We start from the raw sequence: 19,065 nt of genomic DNA, 5'->3' as shown, positions 1-19,065 counted from the left end.
GATGATCATGATCAATATATTAATTTGTGCTGTTGATTTTCAAGGTTTATTTAATACCATTTTATACATTACAGTATTAAAAAAGTGCATCTTAGATCACACTCGTATGATTTATGTTTTTAGACTATAAACAGTTGCTGTTTCAAGTTTATGCTAGTCTAACTAGTCTTGGATCTTTTGTTTGGGAGAACAGCCTGTGAAGAATGTGCTCAGACTGGACCAAGAGCACATTCATTCACCTTCACCTTTGTTAAGAGACATTTTCCAAAAACATTAAAAAAAAATCTCACCCCAAACTTACTGAACTGATGTATAATATATAAATTAATACTTGTAGGTCTGTGTTTTACAGTATATAGTCATAATTTCTAGAAATGTATTAGAAGCTGTCTATATATTGCCATGGAAAAAGGAAAGGGCAAAATTCTATATAGGAGAACAAGCACTATTATGTATATCCATGGGGAAGTCATGGCCTAATGGTTAGAGAGTAGGACTCCCAATCGAAAGGTTGTGAGTTCGAGTCCCGTGCCAGCAGGAATTGTGGGTGGGGGGAGTGCATGTACAGTTCTCTCTCCACCCTCAATACCACGACTTAGGTGCCCTTGAGCAAGGCATTGAACCCCCAACTGCTCCCCGGGCGCCGCAGCATAAATGGCTGCCCACTGCTCCGGGTGTGTGCTCACAGTGTGTGTGTTCACTGCTCTGTGTGTGTGCATTTCGGATGGGTTAAATGCAGAGCACAAATTCTGAGTATGGGTCACCATACTTGGCTGAATGTCACTTCACTTCACTTCACTTCATCTTGGGGGTGAGCGTTAATGTTTTTCAATGGCTGGTATAGAACATGATGCAGGGTCCAGATGTCCCTTTGTCTCCCTCGAGACCCTCGTGTAGCTGTAATCTGGATGGGTAGACACAAAGACTTCATACAGCAATTTGCATTTTAATCCATTCTGGGGGAGGGGGTTATCTTCTTTTGATCACTGAAAGTGCAGAGACCTCTGGCTTGTCCCCAGCACATTAACCCTCCTGCATCTGCCACAAGACCCCAGTTAACCTGTATTATTAGTGCTGGAAACATTAGGTGTAAACAATACATTTAGATTTTTTTTAAGATAGATTTAAAGGGATACCCATTTTTACCCAAAAAGCATTATTTACTCTGCTTATATATGTATGAAGGATATTAGAAATTAAGATTCACAGCATGACATTTTTCCTCATACGGTGAAAGTGAAGGGTGACTGTCGTTCAACATAGCGTGTCCTTTTGTGTAACACAGAGGAAAGAAAGTTAAAATATTTAACAACAGACTGACAAAAATAAATAGAATTAGTAGTACCAACTGTCCCTCAGCTTAAACAGTTATGTAATTATAAATAAAAGATGTTTGGACATATACATCACCTGTCTTTATATACACACTGAGACCAAATGAATCTAGACAGCCGCTAGCATGTGGAAACATTACTTGGCACATTCTAAATATAAATAAAAGTATAAATGTTAATCTATTAAATATTTATACAAAATGCACCTAAAGATTTTTCCCCCGTAATGCTAATTAATTTCTTGCTTATTATATTTGAAACATTGTCTTTATTATATTTTTAAATAATATCCATCCATCCTCCTTAGTACGGTTATTGGTATTTATTAATTAATTTATCATTTAATTTCCTTTGTTAATTTTGTTAAAATATTTTAATTATACCAGATATTAAATCATATTTTCATAAATTTTCACTTTGTTTCAAAATATTTAAATTAAATATTTTAAATACCAAATAGTTCATTTTATTAACATTGTCACTTTAAAAAATATATATATCGATTCATTTATTGCACTATATTTAAATTATACTTATAGTAAATATTCGTTAACCTTGTCACCTATTTATTAACTATAATTTAAGTATTTATTTTACGTTTATATAAATATTTGTATTATAGTATACTTATATTAACTACTTTATTAGCATCTGTTTGTGTTTCCCGGTTTGCGCTTTTACTGTGTGTATTGATACTGATGCATGTAAAAATAAACAGTAGTTTGATGGCCAAATAGACTATTGTCTATGTAGGGAACTGTAGTCACAGCGTGTGTGTGTGTGTGTGTGTGTGTGTGTGAGTGTGTGTGTGTGTGTGTGTATAGGGGGAGCTACTGGTTCAGTCAGTCGGTGCGCAGCAGAGGTGAAAGCTCAGCGTGACAGTGTGTGTGTGATCTCTCTCTCTCCTGCGTGAGAGAACATGGGACATATTTGGATATCCGAGAGCAATAATATCCAGCGGCTCGGATAATCGTTTAATCCCTTACCTTCCGCGGCTCGTCCCAGAACCGCCTGATAACGCCCAGAGATTACACCAAAAAATTACACCAATCTTTGCTGTTCAGAGGAAAACAGAAGAGGAGCTATGATTTGTGTCAGACGCGCTAGCATCGGCTGCTCAAGCTAGTTGAAGCGCGACTGTGGAAATCTTCTTTTTGTCAGCCTAAAGTTTCTTTCTCACATTTCAACAGGAATATACTGTAATTGTGAGGAGTTTATGCTGGACTAGAGAATTATGGTGTAAAATCGACGTTATGCGCCTGTTGTTGACTCGCTTGGCTCATAGCTAACTGTTAGTAGCGCTAGCCGATGCTGTGTTACTCCGTCTGAACAACGGCGCGTCTTTAATGTGTTCTAATTAGTTTTACAAATATACGTTCTAATTAGTAATATTGACATAACCTCACAGGTGGTTACTAGATAACATTGTAATGAGATTATTTCTTTCTGTTGACAGCTTTGCAGGCGCATGCTAACAATGCATGCTCGATAGCTCAATTGCTTTTATATTATAGCAATAACTTGCCACGATGAAATATGTTTTGGTAAAGAAAAATTCAGAACTTTACGTGTGTTATTTTAATCTTGTATCATTAACGATCATTAGAGCTTGTGTGAAGACATGTAAACAACTTAACTGTTCAGTTTGCCAGTCACTGAAGGATTTAAACATTGATATGTTAAGACTGTAAGAGTGAATACGGCTGGGCATTTTAAAGATTAAACACTTCTAGATCTGGACTGGAAGGGTGGGATATAGTTTGTTTTTGGTGTGCCTGCGGATTTGGCCTTACGCCCTTTCAAACATAGACCTGACACCAGAGCCTCATTGACCCCCGTAGCTCTGGAGAAGTCAGGGTCCATCTTTGGCATCAGAGAGGGACACACACAGTTGTCTCCTGTTCTTTGCTCTGACTCTGGCTCTATGTGAGCAGTCATGGGCACCCAGGGCAGCCCTGTGAAGAGCTACGACTACCTGCTCAAGTTCCTTCTGGTGGGAGACAGTGATGTGGGAAAAGGAGAGATCCTGGACAGCCTTCAAGATGGATCTGCTGAGTCTCCATATGCCTACAGCAGCGGTGAGTTAGTCAGCACTTTCCAGACATCTTCACGCAGAACGCGAATAACACATCCTTCAGTCAGAATGATCTCACATCAGGGCCGTTGCTCTGTAAGCTAGGGCTGCACGATTAATCGAATGCGATTGTAATGTGCATTTTGTTAGTAAAGCCGGTTCTGTGATCAGCAGTAAATCATCAGTAAATCAAGTGCTTTCAGATGGAGCAGCATTTACTAAACAGATCCGAAGTTCACTGACAAGTTACGCAAAAAAAAAACTAATTAAATCAAAGAAATCATTCGCAATAAGGACAGCTGTTTGCATAGCTTCTCTGTGAACTACGGCTATGTAGTAAATGCTGCTCCATCTGAAAGCATGTTAAAATAACCCATTTAGTGAAATATAGTGCTATCAAACGATTAATCGTGATTAATCGCATCCAAACTAAAAGTTTTTGCATACATAATATAATGTCTGTGTACTGTGTATATTTATTATGTATATAATAAATACAAACACATTCCATATATATTTCTAAAATATCTGCATGTATTTACATGTTTTTTTAATATTCATATAATTTATATTATATATAAAAATATATGATATATAAACTAACATTTTTCTTAAATATATATTGCATGTGTTTTTACATATACATAATACATATACACAGTACACATACATATATTATGTAAACAAAAACTTTTATTTTGGATGCGATTAATCGTTTGACAGCACTAGTAAAATATTTTGAGTATTAAAGGGTTAGTTCACCCAAAAATGAAAATGATGTCATTAATGACTCACCCTCATGTCGTTCCAAACCTGTAAGACCTCCGTTCATCTTCGGAACACAGTTTAAGATATTTAAGATTTAGTCCGAGAGCTCTCAATCCCTCCATTGAAAACCTATGTACGGTATACTGTCTATGTCCAGAAAGGTAAGAAAAACATCTTCAAAAGTAGTCCATGTGACATCAGAGGGTCAGTTAGAATTTGTTGAAGCATCGAAAATACATTTTGGTCCAAAAAAAAAAAAACTATGACTTTATTCAGCATTGTCTTCTCTTCCGGGTCTGTTGTGAGCACGTTCATGTGTAGTGATATCCGGTTCACGAACGAATCATTTGATTTAACCGGTTCTTCTTGAAACAGTTCACCAAATCGAACTGAATCGTTTGAAACGGTTTGCGTTTCCAATAAGCATTAATCCACAAATGACTTAAGCTGTTAAATTTTTTAACGTGGCTGACACTCCCTCTGAGTCAAAATAAAGCAACATCCCGGAATATGAACTGCTGTGAAGAGAGAACTGAAGATGAACACCGAGCCGAGCCAGATAACGAACGAAAGATTGACTCGTTCTCGAGTCAAGAACCGGTTGCATACAAGTTTAATGATAATATTCCTGATACCTGTATAAAGTGTAATGTGGCAAAAGGTACACTGTACCACTGCATATGGGAATGCGAGAAAGAGTAGCCTTTTTGGCAAAGTATAATTGATTTGATTGACCAAATTCTGTCAAAGAAATTACCACTGGATCCTAAGCTTTTTATTTTGGGTATGTATCCTGTAAGTCCTCTCTTACAAAGTAAAGAGGTCAGATTCATTGAAATGTGTATTTTACAAGCTAAACGAATAATTGCTCTTAATTGGAAAAATGTTAATGAGCCAAGAATTGATGCTGCATGCTTTCGAATCGCTCTCGTCGTTCTTTGATATCTGATTGGTCTGCACACTGCTGCTTCAAATCAAACACACCTCATCTCACAGCTGGTCCATTTTGACTAGGGATGGGCGATACCTCTTATTTTATTTTCAGTCAGATATTTTTGAGCCCAATATTGTTGATGTCGATACCGATAGCTCTAAACTAGACTAAACTAAATGTATCTTTTAAAGCGGTCATATTTTCCTAAAAATGACTATTTTGTGTATTTGGTGTCCCTCTGGAGTCGATTAACGCATATACGCTTTATGAGCCATTTTCTCCTGATAACCCCGAGAAGAACTTAAATTACACTTTCAGTTTTAATCGTAAAGATAAGAGCAATACATCAATCGAATCTGTAAAGGGTCTACTTTTTTTTGTATACAGACATAACAACAAAACTTTGTGCACTTATAAAATAAAGATAACAAACAAGGTGTGCTGTCTGCAGCCTTTGTCTGCGCTGATCTTCATTTACAAACACTTCATTAAAATGAACTGTAACTCCGTGAATACTCAACGAAGTGCTGCCGAAAACAAATATTCTGTGATAAAGTAATCCATATGAAAACAATGCGATGTCCGTTTTTCATGTCTCCCTTCATTATATCTGTGACCACGCCCCCGCGCTGAACGCGCTATTCCAATTCAAACTGTAGCGCGCGGCTTGAATACGTCCACACAGAAGAAAAAGCAGCGAGCCTGTTCTTCAAGTGTTTATTTTACTGTTTGCTTCGCGATGAGAGGAATAAGACATAATTCACCCCAAAAAGATTTGATGTGGTTGAGGATTTAAGAAATGGATTTCCTCAGAAAAAAAAAGAATGAAGCACTTTATTCAGCAGAGATCATAAACATGAGTAAGTCTCTTTTTATTTATTTATATACTTGTACTAGTTTTCAAATAACGTGTAAACATTTTACTAGTTAGACTTTTTCCAAACTATAATTACTGACTAAATGTATAATTAAGTGAAATATTATGAAGTTTCAATAACAATATACAATACTATACCATTCAAAAGCTTGATGTAAATAATATAAATGTAACAAATAAATGTAACTGTAACAAATGTAACAAAAAATGGTGTTCTTTTAATTTATCCTCCCTAAAAAACCTGAAAAATATTATCAGCTCTTTTCAACATCAATAATAATAATAATAATAATGATAATAATAATAATAATGTTTTTTTTTTTTGTAGAAAATAAGATTGTTAAAAGGATTTCTGAAGGATTGTGTGACTGGAGTAATGATGCAAAAAAAATTAGTTTCAGTCAGCTTTGATTGTTCCTAATAAACTGTTTAACTGCTTCCCCAAGTTAATATTAAATTATGTTGTGGGATAATTAAATATATGTAATATAATCTAAATTATATATATATATATATATATATATATATATATATATATATATATATATATATATTAGGGCTGTCGCGGTTAAGAAATTTCCCCTGCGGTTATTATGGGTGGCTCAATAGCGCGATATGCGGTATTACCGCCGTTTTTTATTTTTTTTTTATTTATTTTTTTTACATACCTAATTTATCCTGATTTTGCTGCATACAAAGCTCTATCGTTGAGTTATGTAGCATATATTGTTGCTTTTTTTAACTGACAGAGACGTTTTTATTTTTTTTTAAATGCCAAACAGCAACAAAAACATGCGTTTTCCAATATTTTTTTTTTTTTTTTTTTTAAGAAATCAAGTTCTAACATGTATTACATGTATGTGCGCGCAACTTTGGACAGCAGCGGAAATCTAGACTGATTATCGCGTCACCACTGGCCCACCAGGACAGTGGATTCGCGCTGGAGTCGATGCACTCCTCATGCAGATAGCGTGTGAGCTCGTTATCTGCTCACGCTCTCTTGGGTATGGGCACTGACGCGGAGGTTGTCCGTGACTTCAGCAGGTATGCCTGTTACTTTCACGGCTGTATTTTACAGATTTCGCAAAGGCTTCAGCTACTCCTAACTGTCGGCCGGTCTCAGCTGTTCTTTTTGACTCGTTTAATAACACGTTAAGCCTAAGAAAACGCTTAATGTGGCTTAATGTACTAAGACAGTGATTTTTAAAAACCAAACTCACTAAACATTATACTAATAAAGTAGTATACAATGTACAAAAAACAAAACAAAAAAACAGATGATCCCTGAATATGAATGCAAGTCGTTTAATAACACGTTAAGCCTTATGATGGTTTTCTATGAGAGGAAAAGGCTTAACGTGTTATTAAACGCGTTGAATTCATATTCAGGGATCATCTGATTTTTTGTAGATAATATACTTTATTAATATGATGTTTAGTGAGTTTGGTCTGTTAATATCACTGTATTGGTACATTAAACCACGATAAGCGTTTTTCCCGTTAAGCGTTTTAGAATGTCCTGATGACCTCAAATTGGATGTATTGCAGTGTCACAGGAACCTTTTTTGAAGCACATTTTGCATATCGGCTCATCTATATTCGCTGGCTCGTCCTTTTCATTGGGTTGAAAGCCAAAATGTTCCCAAACTGGCAACGTGACATTAGGTTTTGGGACGAGATCGAGCGCCTCCCATCGTTTCAGCCGGCCTATTCAAAACTAACGCAGCACCATAAAGCTACAACGGCTCACGAGAAAATTACAGTCGTGACCATATTGTATCATTAATATAATTTATTTAACATTGAATGCACAGTGACAAATTGAAAAAAAAAACAATAAGGCCACAGCCTCATTAAAAAAAAAAAAAAAAAAACCTGAACACTGCGGTTGCCGCGGTTTCTTCGGTTGCTATCTTTCCTCTGCGGTTTGCTTGTCAATAGCGCGGTATTACAATATTGCGGTTATCGCGACAGCCCTAATATATATATATATATATATATATATATATATATATAAACTACAAAAATAAAATTATATAGATTTATTTTGTCCTCACATTCTTTCTTGTAACTCCTCACTCACAGTGGCACAGCTGACTGAGAGGCTCATTATGCAGCTCATTATGCAGGCCTTTGTCTTCTCAGGTGTAAATCACAACGATATTCATGATAGTTGATGCCTATTCGCATATTACTTTTACCAACAAAAAGTGTCTTAGAAAATTTAAATCAATATATTGTTTTCTGTGAGTGAGTAAATAAGATGATTTTCACATAATTTAGAAAGAAAAATTATAGGCTACAAGCTCCAGTTCTCAAAAATCCCGGGAACCAATGTTCTTTATGTGTTTTATGGCCTTATTCAAGTGATTTAACATTTTTTGTTTTTTTACTAACGACGCATAACATTTTTTTCCTCAAAAACACAATCATGTACATACATGCATTTCACATATTATAGCCCAGTTTGTGCTGATTACAGTGAGATTAGACTTTAACCATTTAGATATTTATAAGAAACTGAAAAAAGATAAAATGTCAGGACATGACAAAACTTCTCCAGGCCCCAAAAATACCCTTAGACTCCAGAGGGTTAAAAGCGTTTATGCATTTTAAGGTAAAAAAAAACATTATTTTCCACATACTGTACATCATTGTTTCTCCTCTGAAACGCATCGTTTTTTACAAAGCTCATCAGTCTGAAAAGCGAGGTGTGGCGAATGCCTCAAGCATGTGACAGAAATGTTATGTTAACAGCAGTATCAAAAGTATCTATATTTATGGATCAATCTACCCATCCCTGTATTGACGGATGTAAACGCATGTAAACGTCGTCGGCGTGGAAGTTCTTCATTGTGAGTTAAACAGACTCAAAGTTTGCAGTTTGTAATGGAAAATTGACTGGTTTTGCTCAATTTCGCTGACGAAGTTTCAATCAAAGCCACAGCAGAACTGTGTCTCTGAGCAACACAGCAGTGTTTTGATTCTGAATGAATCCATTTTTTTAACTTATCAGATGAGTCAGTTATTCAGTAACCCATTCATGAAGACAGTAGTCACTTGCCTAGTCTTCGAATGAATCAACCGTTTTAATGAACCTGTTTGACCTCTTGTGATTTTGCTGGTATGATAATATGAAAGGCTCTGATACGGAGTGGCACAAAGCAGTTGTTCACATCCCATGAACAGAATGATGCGCTTGAATCTAGGGCTGTGCGATTTGGGGTACATTTTTTTTGACATTTCGATTTGCTTAGCAATTTTAATTTAGCAAAATCAAGCTTCTGCTTCATGGAGACGTGTGGTGTGGAGCCGCGCGTGAATATAAACAAGCATTACAAGACAGGCTGAGTGTGTGCCAAAAGTACAGTTATAGTCACAGTTTTCCATTATTTCTTTAACTAAAATGATGCCTAAAATCAGCCTTGCAGCTAAACCTCAGACAGAGTTACTCTGAATGTTTTATTTTTAGCAAAACCTTCAAGTCCTCAAAAAGACTTCATTATGACCCTGCTCTCATTGTGTTGAATTTTTTGTGGACAGCGAATTTCCACATTTCTTCACCCTCTGATGAATGAAGTGGTGATCATATATGTAAGTCAGAGTCATGTTGTGTGCTGTTTAAACACACAAACACAAGCTCCTGTTGAAAGAAGGGTCTCAGTGAAACCAGCTTTTCTACCTTTCTCAGCCTCAGGCATGTTTGTTTCATTGCTCTCATGTGCTCGCAGTGTTTGAAATTACTCTCTTACTCTCGCGTAGCTGGGCATATTGCAATTCACAGCATCTATATATGTTATGAATAAACCAAACAATGAGACACGAAGACATCATGCTCTGAAAGCAAAGGCCTCCTGCTATGAAAAAATACAACATTGCTACATTCTCCTGTTGAAAACATTTTTTGTTTCCCCTGTCCATTGATAATAGGCTGTTGAAATCAAATTAAACATGCCCGCACATGTCACTGTCCACTTGATCCTTCTCCCGTGTCCTCAAGTCTTGCTGGAGCTTTCACTTCCAGGCTCTTCCTCAAAACAAGCCGTTTCAGGATGTCTTTTCTCAGCATGGCTGGGAAGTCTCGGCCTGAGGCCTGTGCTGGAATCTGAGATGATAATTACACCATACTGCCCTTGTCAGGCTGCTTAACCGAGCCATCTGCCCGTAAAAATACCCAGAACGTAGGAGGAGGGATGCTAGAGGAAGGAAGTGCGATGCGCCTTTGGCTTGATGTGCTGCCCTGCTTAAGAGCACAGCAGGATCGAGAGCAGCAGAGAATCAGACCCAGTGGTTCTTTTTAGGTCTGTGTTATTTTCCCTCGTTACATTCTCTTGTAGATGTTTAATAATGGAGGACTGAAGAAACCTATGCGATCAGAAGCAGCCGACATTCGCTTGTCAGGAGATCTTACGCTGCCTTTCTAACGGAGCGTGAGAGCAGACTCCCCTTCAGACATGTTCTGTTTGAGAGTCATCAAAGCTTTACCAAGTATCTTAAAAAAGATGACCGTCCCTTCTTTCCCCTTCCTTTTCTCTTTTTAAAGCCTCTGCCGTAGAGATGCACGATTTAACAAAAGTAGTGAAAAACTGATAACTGGATCTTTTTAATTTCTATTAATATTAGTTAATTTTCTGCTGTAATGCTGAGCAATTAATTAAAAAAAAAAAAAAAAAAGCGACTTGACCAGTTGCTGTCAACAAAAGAGGACTTTGTTTTTGCCTCTAATCACAGAGGAACAAAGCTGATGTACCAGAGGAAGCAATGGCCAAAACCACTCTCATTATGATGAATAAACTCTCCCCGACCACTCCAGGCTGGTGACGAGTCCATGTCCATGTTGTCAGCATTATATATAATCAGATTTCTCAAGTGTGCAAAAAGATGATGATCTACTGAGACAAGGACTCATGGCATGGTGAATATTACAGACACAGGCCTGTATGAAAAGAGACGCAGTGAGCCTTTGTTAGAGACAGAGCTGGCTATTAAATTACAAAACCATTTTGAATGCTGCAAAAATGCAGATATTGCCATTCAGTTGATGGAGACCGTACTGTATTTAGTTTTCCATTTTGTGAATGATAAATGCAGATAAGCAGTCATAGTAATCGCCTTATGGGAAGCGTCCTGGTCACATTTCAGCTATGAAAGCATTAAGTAACTGCAGATTGGTTGCAGCTGTCAAGCTCTCCACTGAATGTGCTCAGTCATTATCAAGATGGTCATTTCAGCTTTAGTGCCTTCTAATGAAAGGAAGAATTGGCTGAGAATTAAATTAGCCAGTACACCAAATGCAATCATGGTGACGGCCGAAGCTTTTGGAGTTCCTGATCTTGTCTAGAGTTTACTTTTCAGTAGATATCTGATGGCAGACAGACAGGTACGTGTCTTATCTAAGTGTTCTCTGTCTCTCATTCTGCAGGAATCGACTATAAGACCACCACGATCCTGTTGGATGGGCGGAGAGTGAAACTAGAGCTTTGGTAAGTGGATCACAACTCCGGTCTTGTTGTTCCCCTCAACACTGAACAATGCATCACCCGCTAAGTTGCGTTATAATCAGGCTTCATTCCACAGACAGCTCGCTGTCTTTTCATCGCAATGAAAATTAACAATGAAAATCTCATGGTGAAATAAAAATAATATATAATATTTTACTATATAATATTTATAATAGTATTATTAGTAGTAGTATTGTTATTAATTAAAATACTTAAAAAATTTAATAGCTAAAATATTTAAGACATTATTTGTAAAGGCTCAAATACATTTTAGATTTGTTCTAAATCTCTCCTAAATGTAAATCTTATTATAAAATTAAGTTTCCACAATATAATACTTTAAAGATTGGCTGTTATAACCTTTCTTGAGTTTTATATAAACACACAATAAGACATCACTTACTGGTTAAGCAAAATATAATGAATGTACATGCTAATAGAGGTCATATATTTAGCAAAATGCTCTTCTCTAGACTTTTCTCTCATGAACTAGCGAGCTGTGGACACTGAATGAATTTCCTGAGGTAAATGTGACTTGGCTGAAACACTGATTGAGTGATAATGGGATGTGATACATTCCAATAAGTTCTTTCGATGTTCAGTTATGTCTTTTTTGTGCTATAAGCAGTAGTAAGTGATGGGATGGTCACGTTCACTCGCACGCTACGCTGCCAATTGAACTAAATTTCCTGAAAAAATGGACAGAATTTGAAAGTTTTGCCACTTGTTTCTTTTAAAATAATCAAAAAATGTTTAGTATGTACCATTACACACACACGCAAAGATACGTATACATATTTATTTTTTATGTATAAATATATAACATACACAATTGCAGCTCATAAATCATCAAAGAAAACATTCCATTAACTGAAGGAGGCTAAGAAATCTGGAGCCATAACAGCCATAAAAGCATTTTGCCACTTCCACAGAGAAAAAGTAAAGTTTCCTTATCAGGAAGGCATTGGAGTATAAAACAGCAGAATTACACATTATGAAGACAAACAACAAGCTCATTAGCATTAACACACAGTGTGGTAAATGCCTGAGGAGCCATTCTCAAAACACTTAAGGAAATTACCATTGTCTACTGTAATGTGCTGGGCTATATAATGTAATGCTTTGTAGTAATGGAGCTTCTTACGGCATATTCCTTGTAGAGTATCTCCAAAGGGCTTTAATCTCAACCTACATCTATCTTTGCTAATGCACGTTTCAGATCCAAGTTATATCTGATGAGCTCTCTGATGTGATTCTGGAAGTGCACCACTAAACATCTTTCCCTTAGAGTGGGTTCAGTCCCACATCTTTAGAAATGCATCTGCCACTTTGGACTTTTTTATGCAGATTTATTTAACACTTTCCACCTCATTACGACTAGCTTAACTGTGTGAGAAAGTTCTCACAGCTAGAGAGTGTAGGCAGCTGGAAAGGTTATTTGGGCGCAGACGTGTCACAGTGGAAAACTCGTTTTTCTAGTCTGTGACACCAACACAAGTGCCTGAGTCATCTTGTATTTGGGTTAACTTTAAACTCTGTACTGTACTGTGTCCAAAACAGTGTCGATTTCAAGCTCCAAGTAGTGAGCCACCTTTCTATTTACTGCCTACATAGGCAGCTGCCTTTTAAGGGATCATTGTAACTAAAATAGAACCTCTTAAGTGACCGATTTGGAACGCTTTTCATAGGCATTAACTCTCAGTGCTACACATATAGTGCTGAAGCATGGAGCATTAGTTTGATGTTAGCATGTTGTTAATATTAATGCTATACTCTTAAAAGCATAGGAAATGGATAGCACACAAATAACTATGTTTAAGATTTTCTCATAATCATCTGCCATACTGGATGAATTTTTCACAGAGCTTGTCTCAGTGCATTCTGGTTTTGCCACCTTTGCTAAGAAATTAATTGTGGCCAAAAGAAGGTAACTTAGAAGGCTGCATAATTTTGATGCCCACCTTTTACAACAGCTTTCACATTATAAATGCTCTAATGATGCCTTAAAATACCGTCTATGAAGGAAGCTCACTGTTTTGCAACAGAGCTCATGTATCAAGCTTAACTGACGTAGTGTTTACAGGCTGTTTGTCCTGACTTGTCTCTGTTTGCTTTTAGGGACACCTCGGGGCAAGGCAGGTTCTGCACCATTTTCAGGTCATACTCCAGGGGAGCGCAGGTAAAAAAAAAAGGCACTTTTAGTCTTCGAGCTTTACCGTTTGTTCTTGCTTGGAGGATGTGCTTTGCTAAAGGCAAAAATGGACATGCATGACATACAGTTCACATAATGCGTTTATATACAGTTGGGTTCAAACGTCTGAATCCAAAAAAAGACGACAAATTCACTAGTGGGCTTGGAGTGTGTTGAAATGGTTTTGTAGAGTACAGTTCATGTGCAAGTGTTGTTAACATCCCTCTTCACTGCGTGAACAGGATACCGGCTAACAATGCATGTTTGTTTGTCCTTTACAGGGGATCCTGTTGGTGTATGACATCACCAACCGCTGGTCTTTTGACGGGATAGACCGCTGGATCAGGGAGATTGATGAGGTAAAATTAATCCTCTCCTTATGATAACAGGAAGTGAGATCTCAACTATACCCCTAGTCATGTGTGCTTTAAGCTTGAGACTGATAGATAGAAGTCGTCCTCGCTTACTGCACATGTGTGTATTTGTAAAAGAATATTGTTCAAAGTTACAGCAATTTAAAGCCAGACTCGTACCATACAGTGTCACAGTGACTCTCCTTTCCTTTCCTCCTCCTCTTCCTGTTGCTGTGTTTGATATCCAGAAGGGATGTCCTCTCTTACTACAGCCACCTTCCTTTCAGGCTACTCTGTTACGCTCTCTTCCTTCCTTGTTTGAGAATATTGTGTGCTTGCAGATATTTAATGTGTGGATATCTGTGCTTAGGGAGTGTGTATTTGTTGTATGACTGAAGACTTCTTCACACAAAGAGCTGCAGAAAGCACAAACCACACACATGACAGAAAGAGAGAGCGTGTTGTATTAGTTAGCACAAGAGACGTAAACTTGGGGACTTTTGACCTGCTTCGGGAAATATTAGAATACTTGAGGCTCTGCTTTGACTTTGCAGCATTTACTTGAGTCAGATTTAAGCTAATGATTCACAGTGAGTCATTTCATTCCAGAATGAGCTTTGACCTTGCTGAGCTTCAGAAGGGTGCATGGTGCAGTGCTTCGCTCAGGAAGCTTCAAATCAGTAAAGGGAGGAAACTTTTGAGGTCTCTAGCAGTCACCTGATAAACATTTTGTAATTTAAGGTTGAGGCATTTTAGTTTTATAGATATGTTTGCAAATTATTTACACTACCATTTAAAAGTTTGAGGTCGGTAAGATATTTTTTTTTGTTTTTGAAAGTCCCTTATGTTCACCAAGACTGCATTTGTTTGATCAGAAATACAATAATACCAGTAATATTGTTAAATATTAAATTTTTAAATAGCTGTTGCCTATTTTAATTTATTATAACATGTAATTTATCTTCATTGTGACATGATGCTTCAGAAATCATTCTAATTTGCTGCTTGAGTAACATTTCTTATTGATGTTGACAACACCTGTGCTGTTTAATATTTTTGTGGAAACTGGTACATTTTCAGGAGAGATCAAAAGAACAGCATTTATATGAAATGGAAATATTTTTTTAACATTATACATGTCTTTACTTTCACTTTTGATGCATCCTCGCTATAAAAAAAATTGAATCTATTAAAAAAAGGGTAATGTAGAAATATTAATCCATATATATTACTAGTATACCTTTTTTTTTTTATTGCTGCCAATAAAACATTATTAATGGTAACATTATTATTATTCATCTGTGAGACGTAATTTAAAAATGGATTGAAACCTTGTTATTTGACTCGCGTCTTTCCAAAAGTACAAAAGTTTTGACTTTCAGCATAATTTCTGGTCCACTTTGCAGCTGATTCTGCCCGAACAACATCCACTTAGACCAGATGAAACTGAATGGCATTTAATGGAGCCAATTTAAATGGCATTTAGTCTTGTGAGTAATGATGAACTGATATGAATATTCTAACCAATAGCAATAAGCTGATAACAGGCCAGTAACCATGTACTTCTAACACACACACAATACAATAATGCAGTTATTATTTTAAATGTAGTCCTAAACAGTAAATTCAGTCATTTTGTTTTAAATGTAAAAGTGAATTTAGGCAACATTATAATGCACAGAATGGAAAATTTGATATTCTTTTCTGAGATTTAAGTGTTAGATAAATTTTTTTGTATTTTTAATGATTTAAGGTAGGGGTGCTCTGATCACGATCGGCCGATCGTTAATGCGCATCTCGTCAGTAAAGCCGGTTCTCAAATCAGCGGTAAATTCTATTAGGTGCGTGATTTCACATAGAGCAGCTGTTACTACACAGAGCCGTTGTTAACTGAGAAGATGCGCAAATAAACGCTGAAAATGAACGTGGATTTGCGCATCTCAGTTAACAGCTGCTCTATGTGAAATCACGCACATGATAGAATTTACCGCTGATTAGAGAACCGGATTTACTGACGAGATGCGCATAACGATCGGCTGATCGTGATCGGCGCATATCAACTAATAACTGATATACGTCTTTCGGAGCATTTGAGATTCAGGATGCAAAGAATAAGATTTGAGACTTGAGTGTGAATTTTTATTTATTTATTTTTTTACTTGTGACTGGACAGTACATCCCCTACAGGTGAGTGAGTGCTGTTTTCTCTGTGGACTCGAGAAAGGCACAGATATGACAGGCCTCATTGAATAAATAAATGAGGCCGTCCATCTGTGACACTGTTTGTGACAGTGATAGTACTGTCGATCTCCCTCGTTCTCATCTCTCTGGTCCTCCCATCCCCCCTTTTTTAACCCACTTTCTTGTCTCTGTCTCTGTCCTCAGCACGCACCTGGTGTACCCCGTATTCTTGTGGGTAACCGGCTGCACCTGGCGTTCAAGCGACAGGTCCCCACAGAACAGGCACGGGCATATGCAGAAAAGAATGGCATGACGTTTTTCGAAGTGAGTCCCCTCTGCAACTTCAACGTCATCGAGTCGTTTACAGAGCTGTCGCGCATCGTGCTAATGAGGCACGGCATGGAGAAGTTCTGGAGGCCCAACAGAGGTGAGGCTTCCTCAAGCATGTGTTCAATGATAGACCAATGCACCAACATCTCTTCACTTTGAAATCTATAAAAAAAGTGACACAAATGTTGATTCTTTCTGGTATTTTAGAACGGAGTTGCACAAATACAGTGATGCAGGAAGACTGGCATGATCGGCATAGCTTTCCATTAGCATAGAAAACCACACTGTATGTCGTCCAGAGCCGTGTAATTAGAGGCAGAAAGCTTTCAGCAAAGCTCTTCTTTCTCTGTCTGTTTCCACTTATGTGGAATTTTCCCATGAGACCTCACAGTGCCTCAGATGAGCGGTTTAGCAGAAGCAGCATCCTGCAGTTCTGAGAACGGGAAGCACTCTCAACATGCCTTTTAAAATGACAGCGATTTACACTCTTTATTGCTCTCCTCGGCTGTTCATGCAGAAGCAAAATAAGATTCTATTCCATTATCATTCAGAGGTCTGCGCTTTGGAAGAATTGTATACTTTTGTTCAGCAAAGGTGCTTTTAAATTGATCAAAAGTTTTAGACATTTATATTGTTACAAAAAAACTAATTTTACAGAAGATTTATCCACAAAGTTATTAAGCAGCACAACTGTTTTTATAATTGATAATACTGTAAAATGTTTCTTGGGCACCAAATCAGCATAATTTATTACATTTTAAAATATTTAAATTACATTTTAAAATGTAAATTGTAATTTTTCACATTATTATTATTATTATTATTTTAATCATCAAATGAATGCAGCATTGGTGAGATATATTTCTTTAAATTATATTGTCGGGACTGGTCTGTCCCCAGAAGCCATGCTGTTGTTTTTTTTGATAAAGGGCTCAAACATCCTTCCCAGGGGTTTTCCATGTACATCACGTGCTAACACAATTAACTAATATTCCGATGTCAGGCTTCCCATGTGATTCTCATTTGCATTCGACTTCATTTGAAAAGAAATGCAGGCAGCGTGTTAACATCTGCTGAGGCAATGCTGAATAATTCAAAACATTCTCATCACTTTTGTAAAGAGAATAAAAAATAATCACAGCTCCTGTTGAATCCCTGGAGTATCACATGCCTTTTCTTTATGGCTTCATTATGTAACTGTTCAGGACCGTTCTGATCGAATTTGTGTTGTAACTCAAGTGTGTGTGTTTTATCTTTGTGTCATTGCAGTATTCAGTCTGCAGGACTTGTGCTGCCGTGCCATTGTGTCCTGCACCCCTGTGCACCTAATCGATAAGCTGCCGCTTCCTGTGGCCATCAAGAGCCATCTGAAGTCATTCTCCATGGCCAACGGCATGAACGCCGTTATGATGCACGGACGGTCCTACTCACTAGCCACCGCCGCTGGAGGCAGCAAAGGCAACAGCCTCAAACGCTCGAAATCCATCCGGCCGCCTCAGAGTCCGCCACAGAACTGCACCAGGAACAACTGTAAGATCTCCTAGCCACTGGGCACAGGGGCGGGGCCACCCCCCTCCCTCGCTTATATAACACTCAGGTGCACACGGACAAACACACAAGGAAATCAACACGGGCTGGGCCGATGGCACAACAGAGGTGTGGCACCTCCCGGTGTGGGGAGAGCAGGATGTGAACAAACACTTCCTGTGGCTACAGACGGCTATATCTCTCCCCTCACACTGCTGCAGTACACTTGGTTCCTTACTCACAGATCATGAATAAAAAGAAACCCTTCATCAGACTCTGATTTTGTTGCAGTGAGCACTGGCAGCATGTTTCCTACTGTGTTAGCGCCCTCTGCTGGAGAATCCATGCAGGTCAAACCCTGCATTGGCTGAGAGGCCTCATTTTGAAGTTGTCTTATGGGCTTATATTTCGCTTTGGTTCTGTTCTCATTTGCTCATACTCATTATCCTCAGTGCCCTGCATATGATGTTCCTCTTTTTTGCTATTTGTAGGGGCCTGTTCTTCCTGCAAAAACTGAAGTACCGCGGTCACATGGTCTTGCATGCTTACCAACAATGAGAGGGGGCTGATGCAAAATTACTTGTAGTGCTTGCGTATAAACCGATGCATTAAAAATGTGATTTGCACTGCAAATTGGTGGTCTTTGAATTTGCTGGTCATTTGCACAATGACTTAATCAACAGAGTGACTGTTATTGAATGTGGACTGTGGGACCGCTAGGCTGAGAGCGACGGCACAAGCATTTCCAGACACCTTCTGTTCACCGTCTTTCCTCGCTGAAGACTCTGACCGATTTTGAATGGTGTTGGATGAAATATTCGTCATTGGGTCAGAACCGTCTTCTCCTTAAACACGGATTACAGGAAACTTCTCCTCAGGGGACAGTATTTGCAAATGGGTTTTTTTTGTCTCAGCTTCTCCTCACTTCCTCTGATTTGTTTTTGTCCTGCATGTCAATAGTTTAACCTTGTACTGTAATAATTACCTTTCTTCTT

The 19,065-nt window shown here is 37.8% G+C and overlaps 1 protein-coding gene across 1 annotated transcript; it reads left to right on the top strand.

Moving 5' to 3' along the window:
- The first annotated feature begins 2,156 nt into the window (after positions 1-2,156).
- Positions 2,157-18,703, top strand: LOC132149066 (ras-related protein Rab-40C). The gene is made up of 6 exons (XM_059557978.1): positions 2,157-3,412; positions 11,410-11,470; positions 13,607-13,667; positions 13,961-14,038; positions 16,418-16,640; positions 17,813-18,703. Exons 1-6 carry the CDS (start codon positions 3,271-3,273, stop codon positions 18,085-18,087), a joined length of 840 nt encoding a protein of 279 aa, XP_059413961.1. The 5' UTR covers positions 2,157-3,270; the 3' UTR covers positions 18,088-18,703.
- The last annotated feature ends 362 nt before the right edge of the window (positions 18,704-19,065 follow it).

This window comes from Carassius carassius, chromosome 9 (genome assembly GCF_963082965.1).
Source record: "Carassius carassius chromosome 9, fCarCar2.1, whole genome shotgun sequence".
Classification (NCBI taxonomy): Eukaryota; Metazoa; Chordata; class Actinopteri; order Cypriniformes; family Cyprinidae; genus Carassius; species Carassius carassius.
Note: the sequence above shows the minus strand (reverse complement) of the source record. Positions and strands in the feature narration are given on the sequence as shown.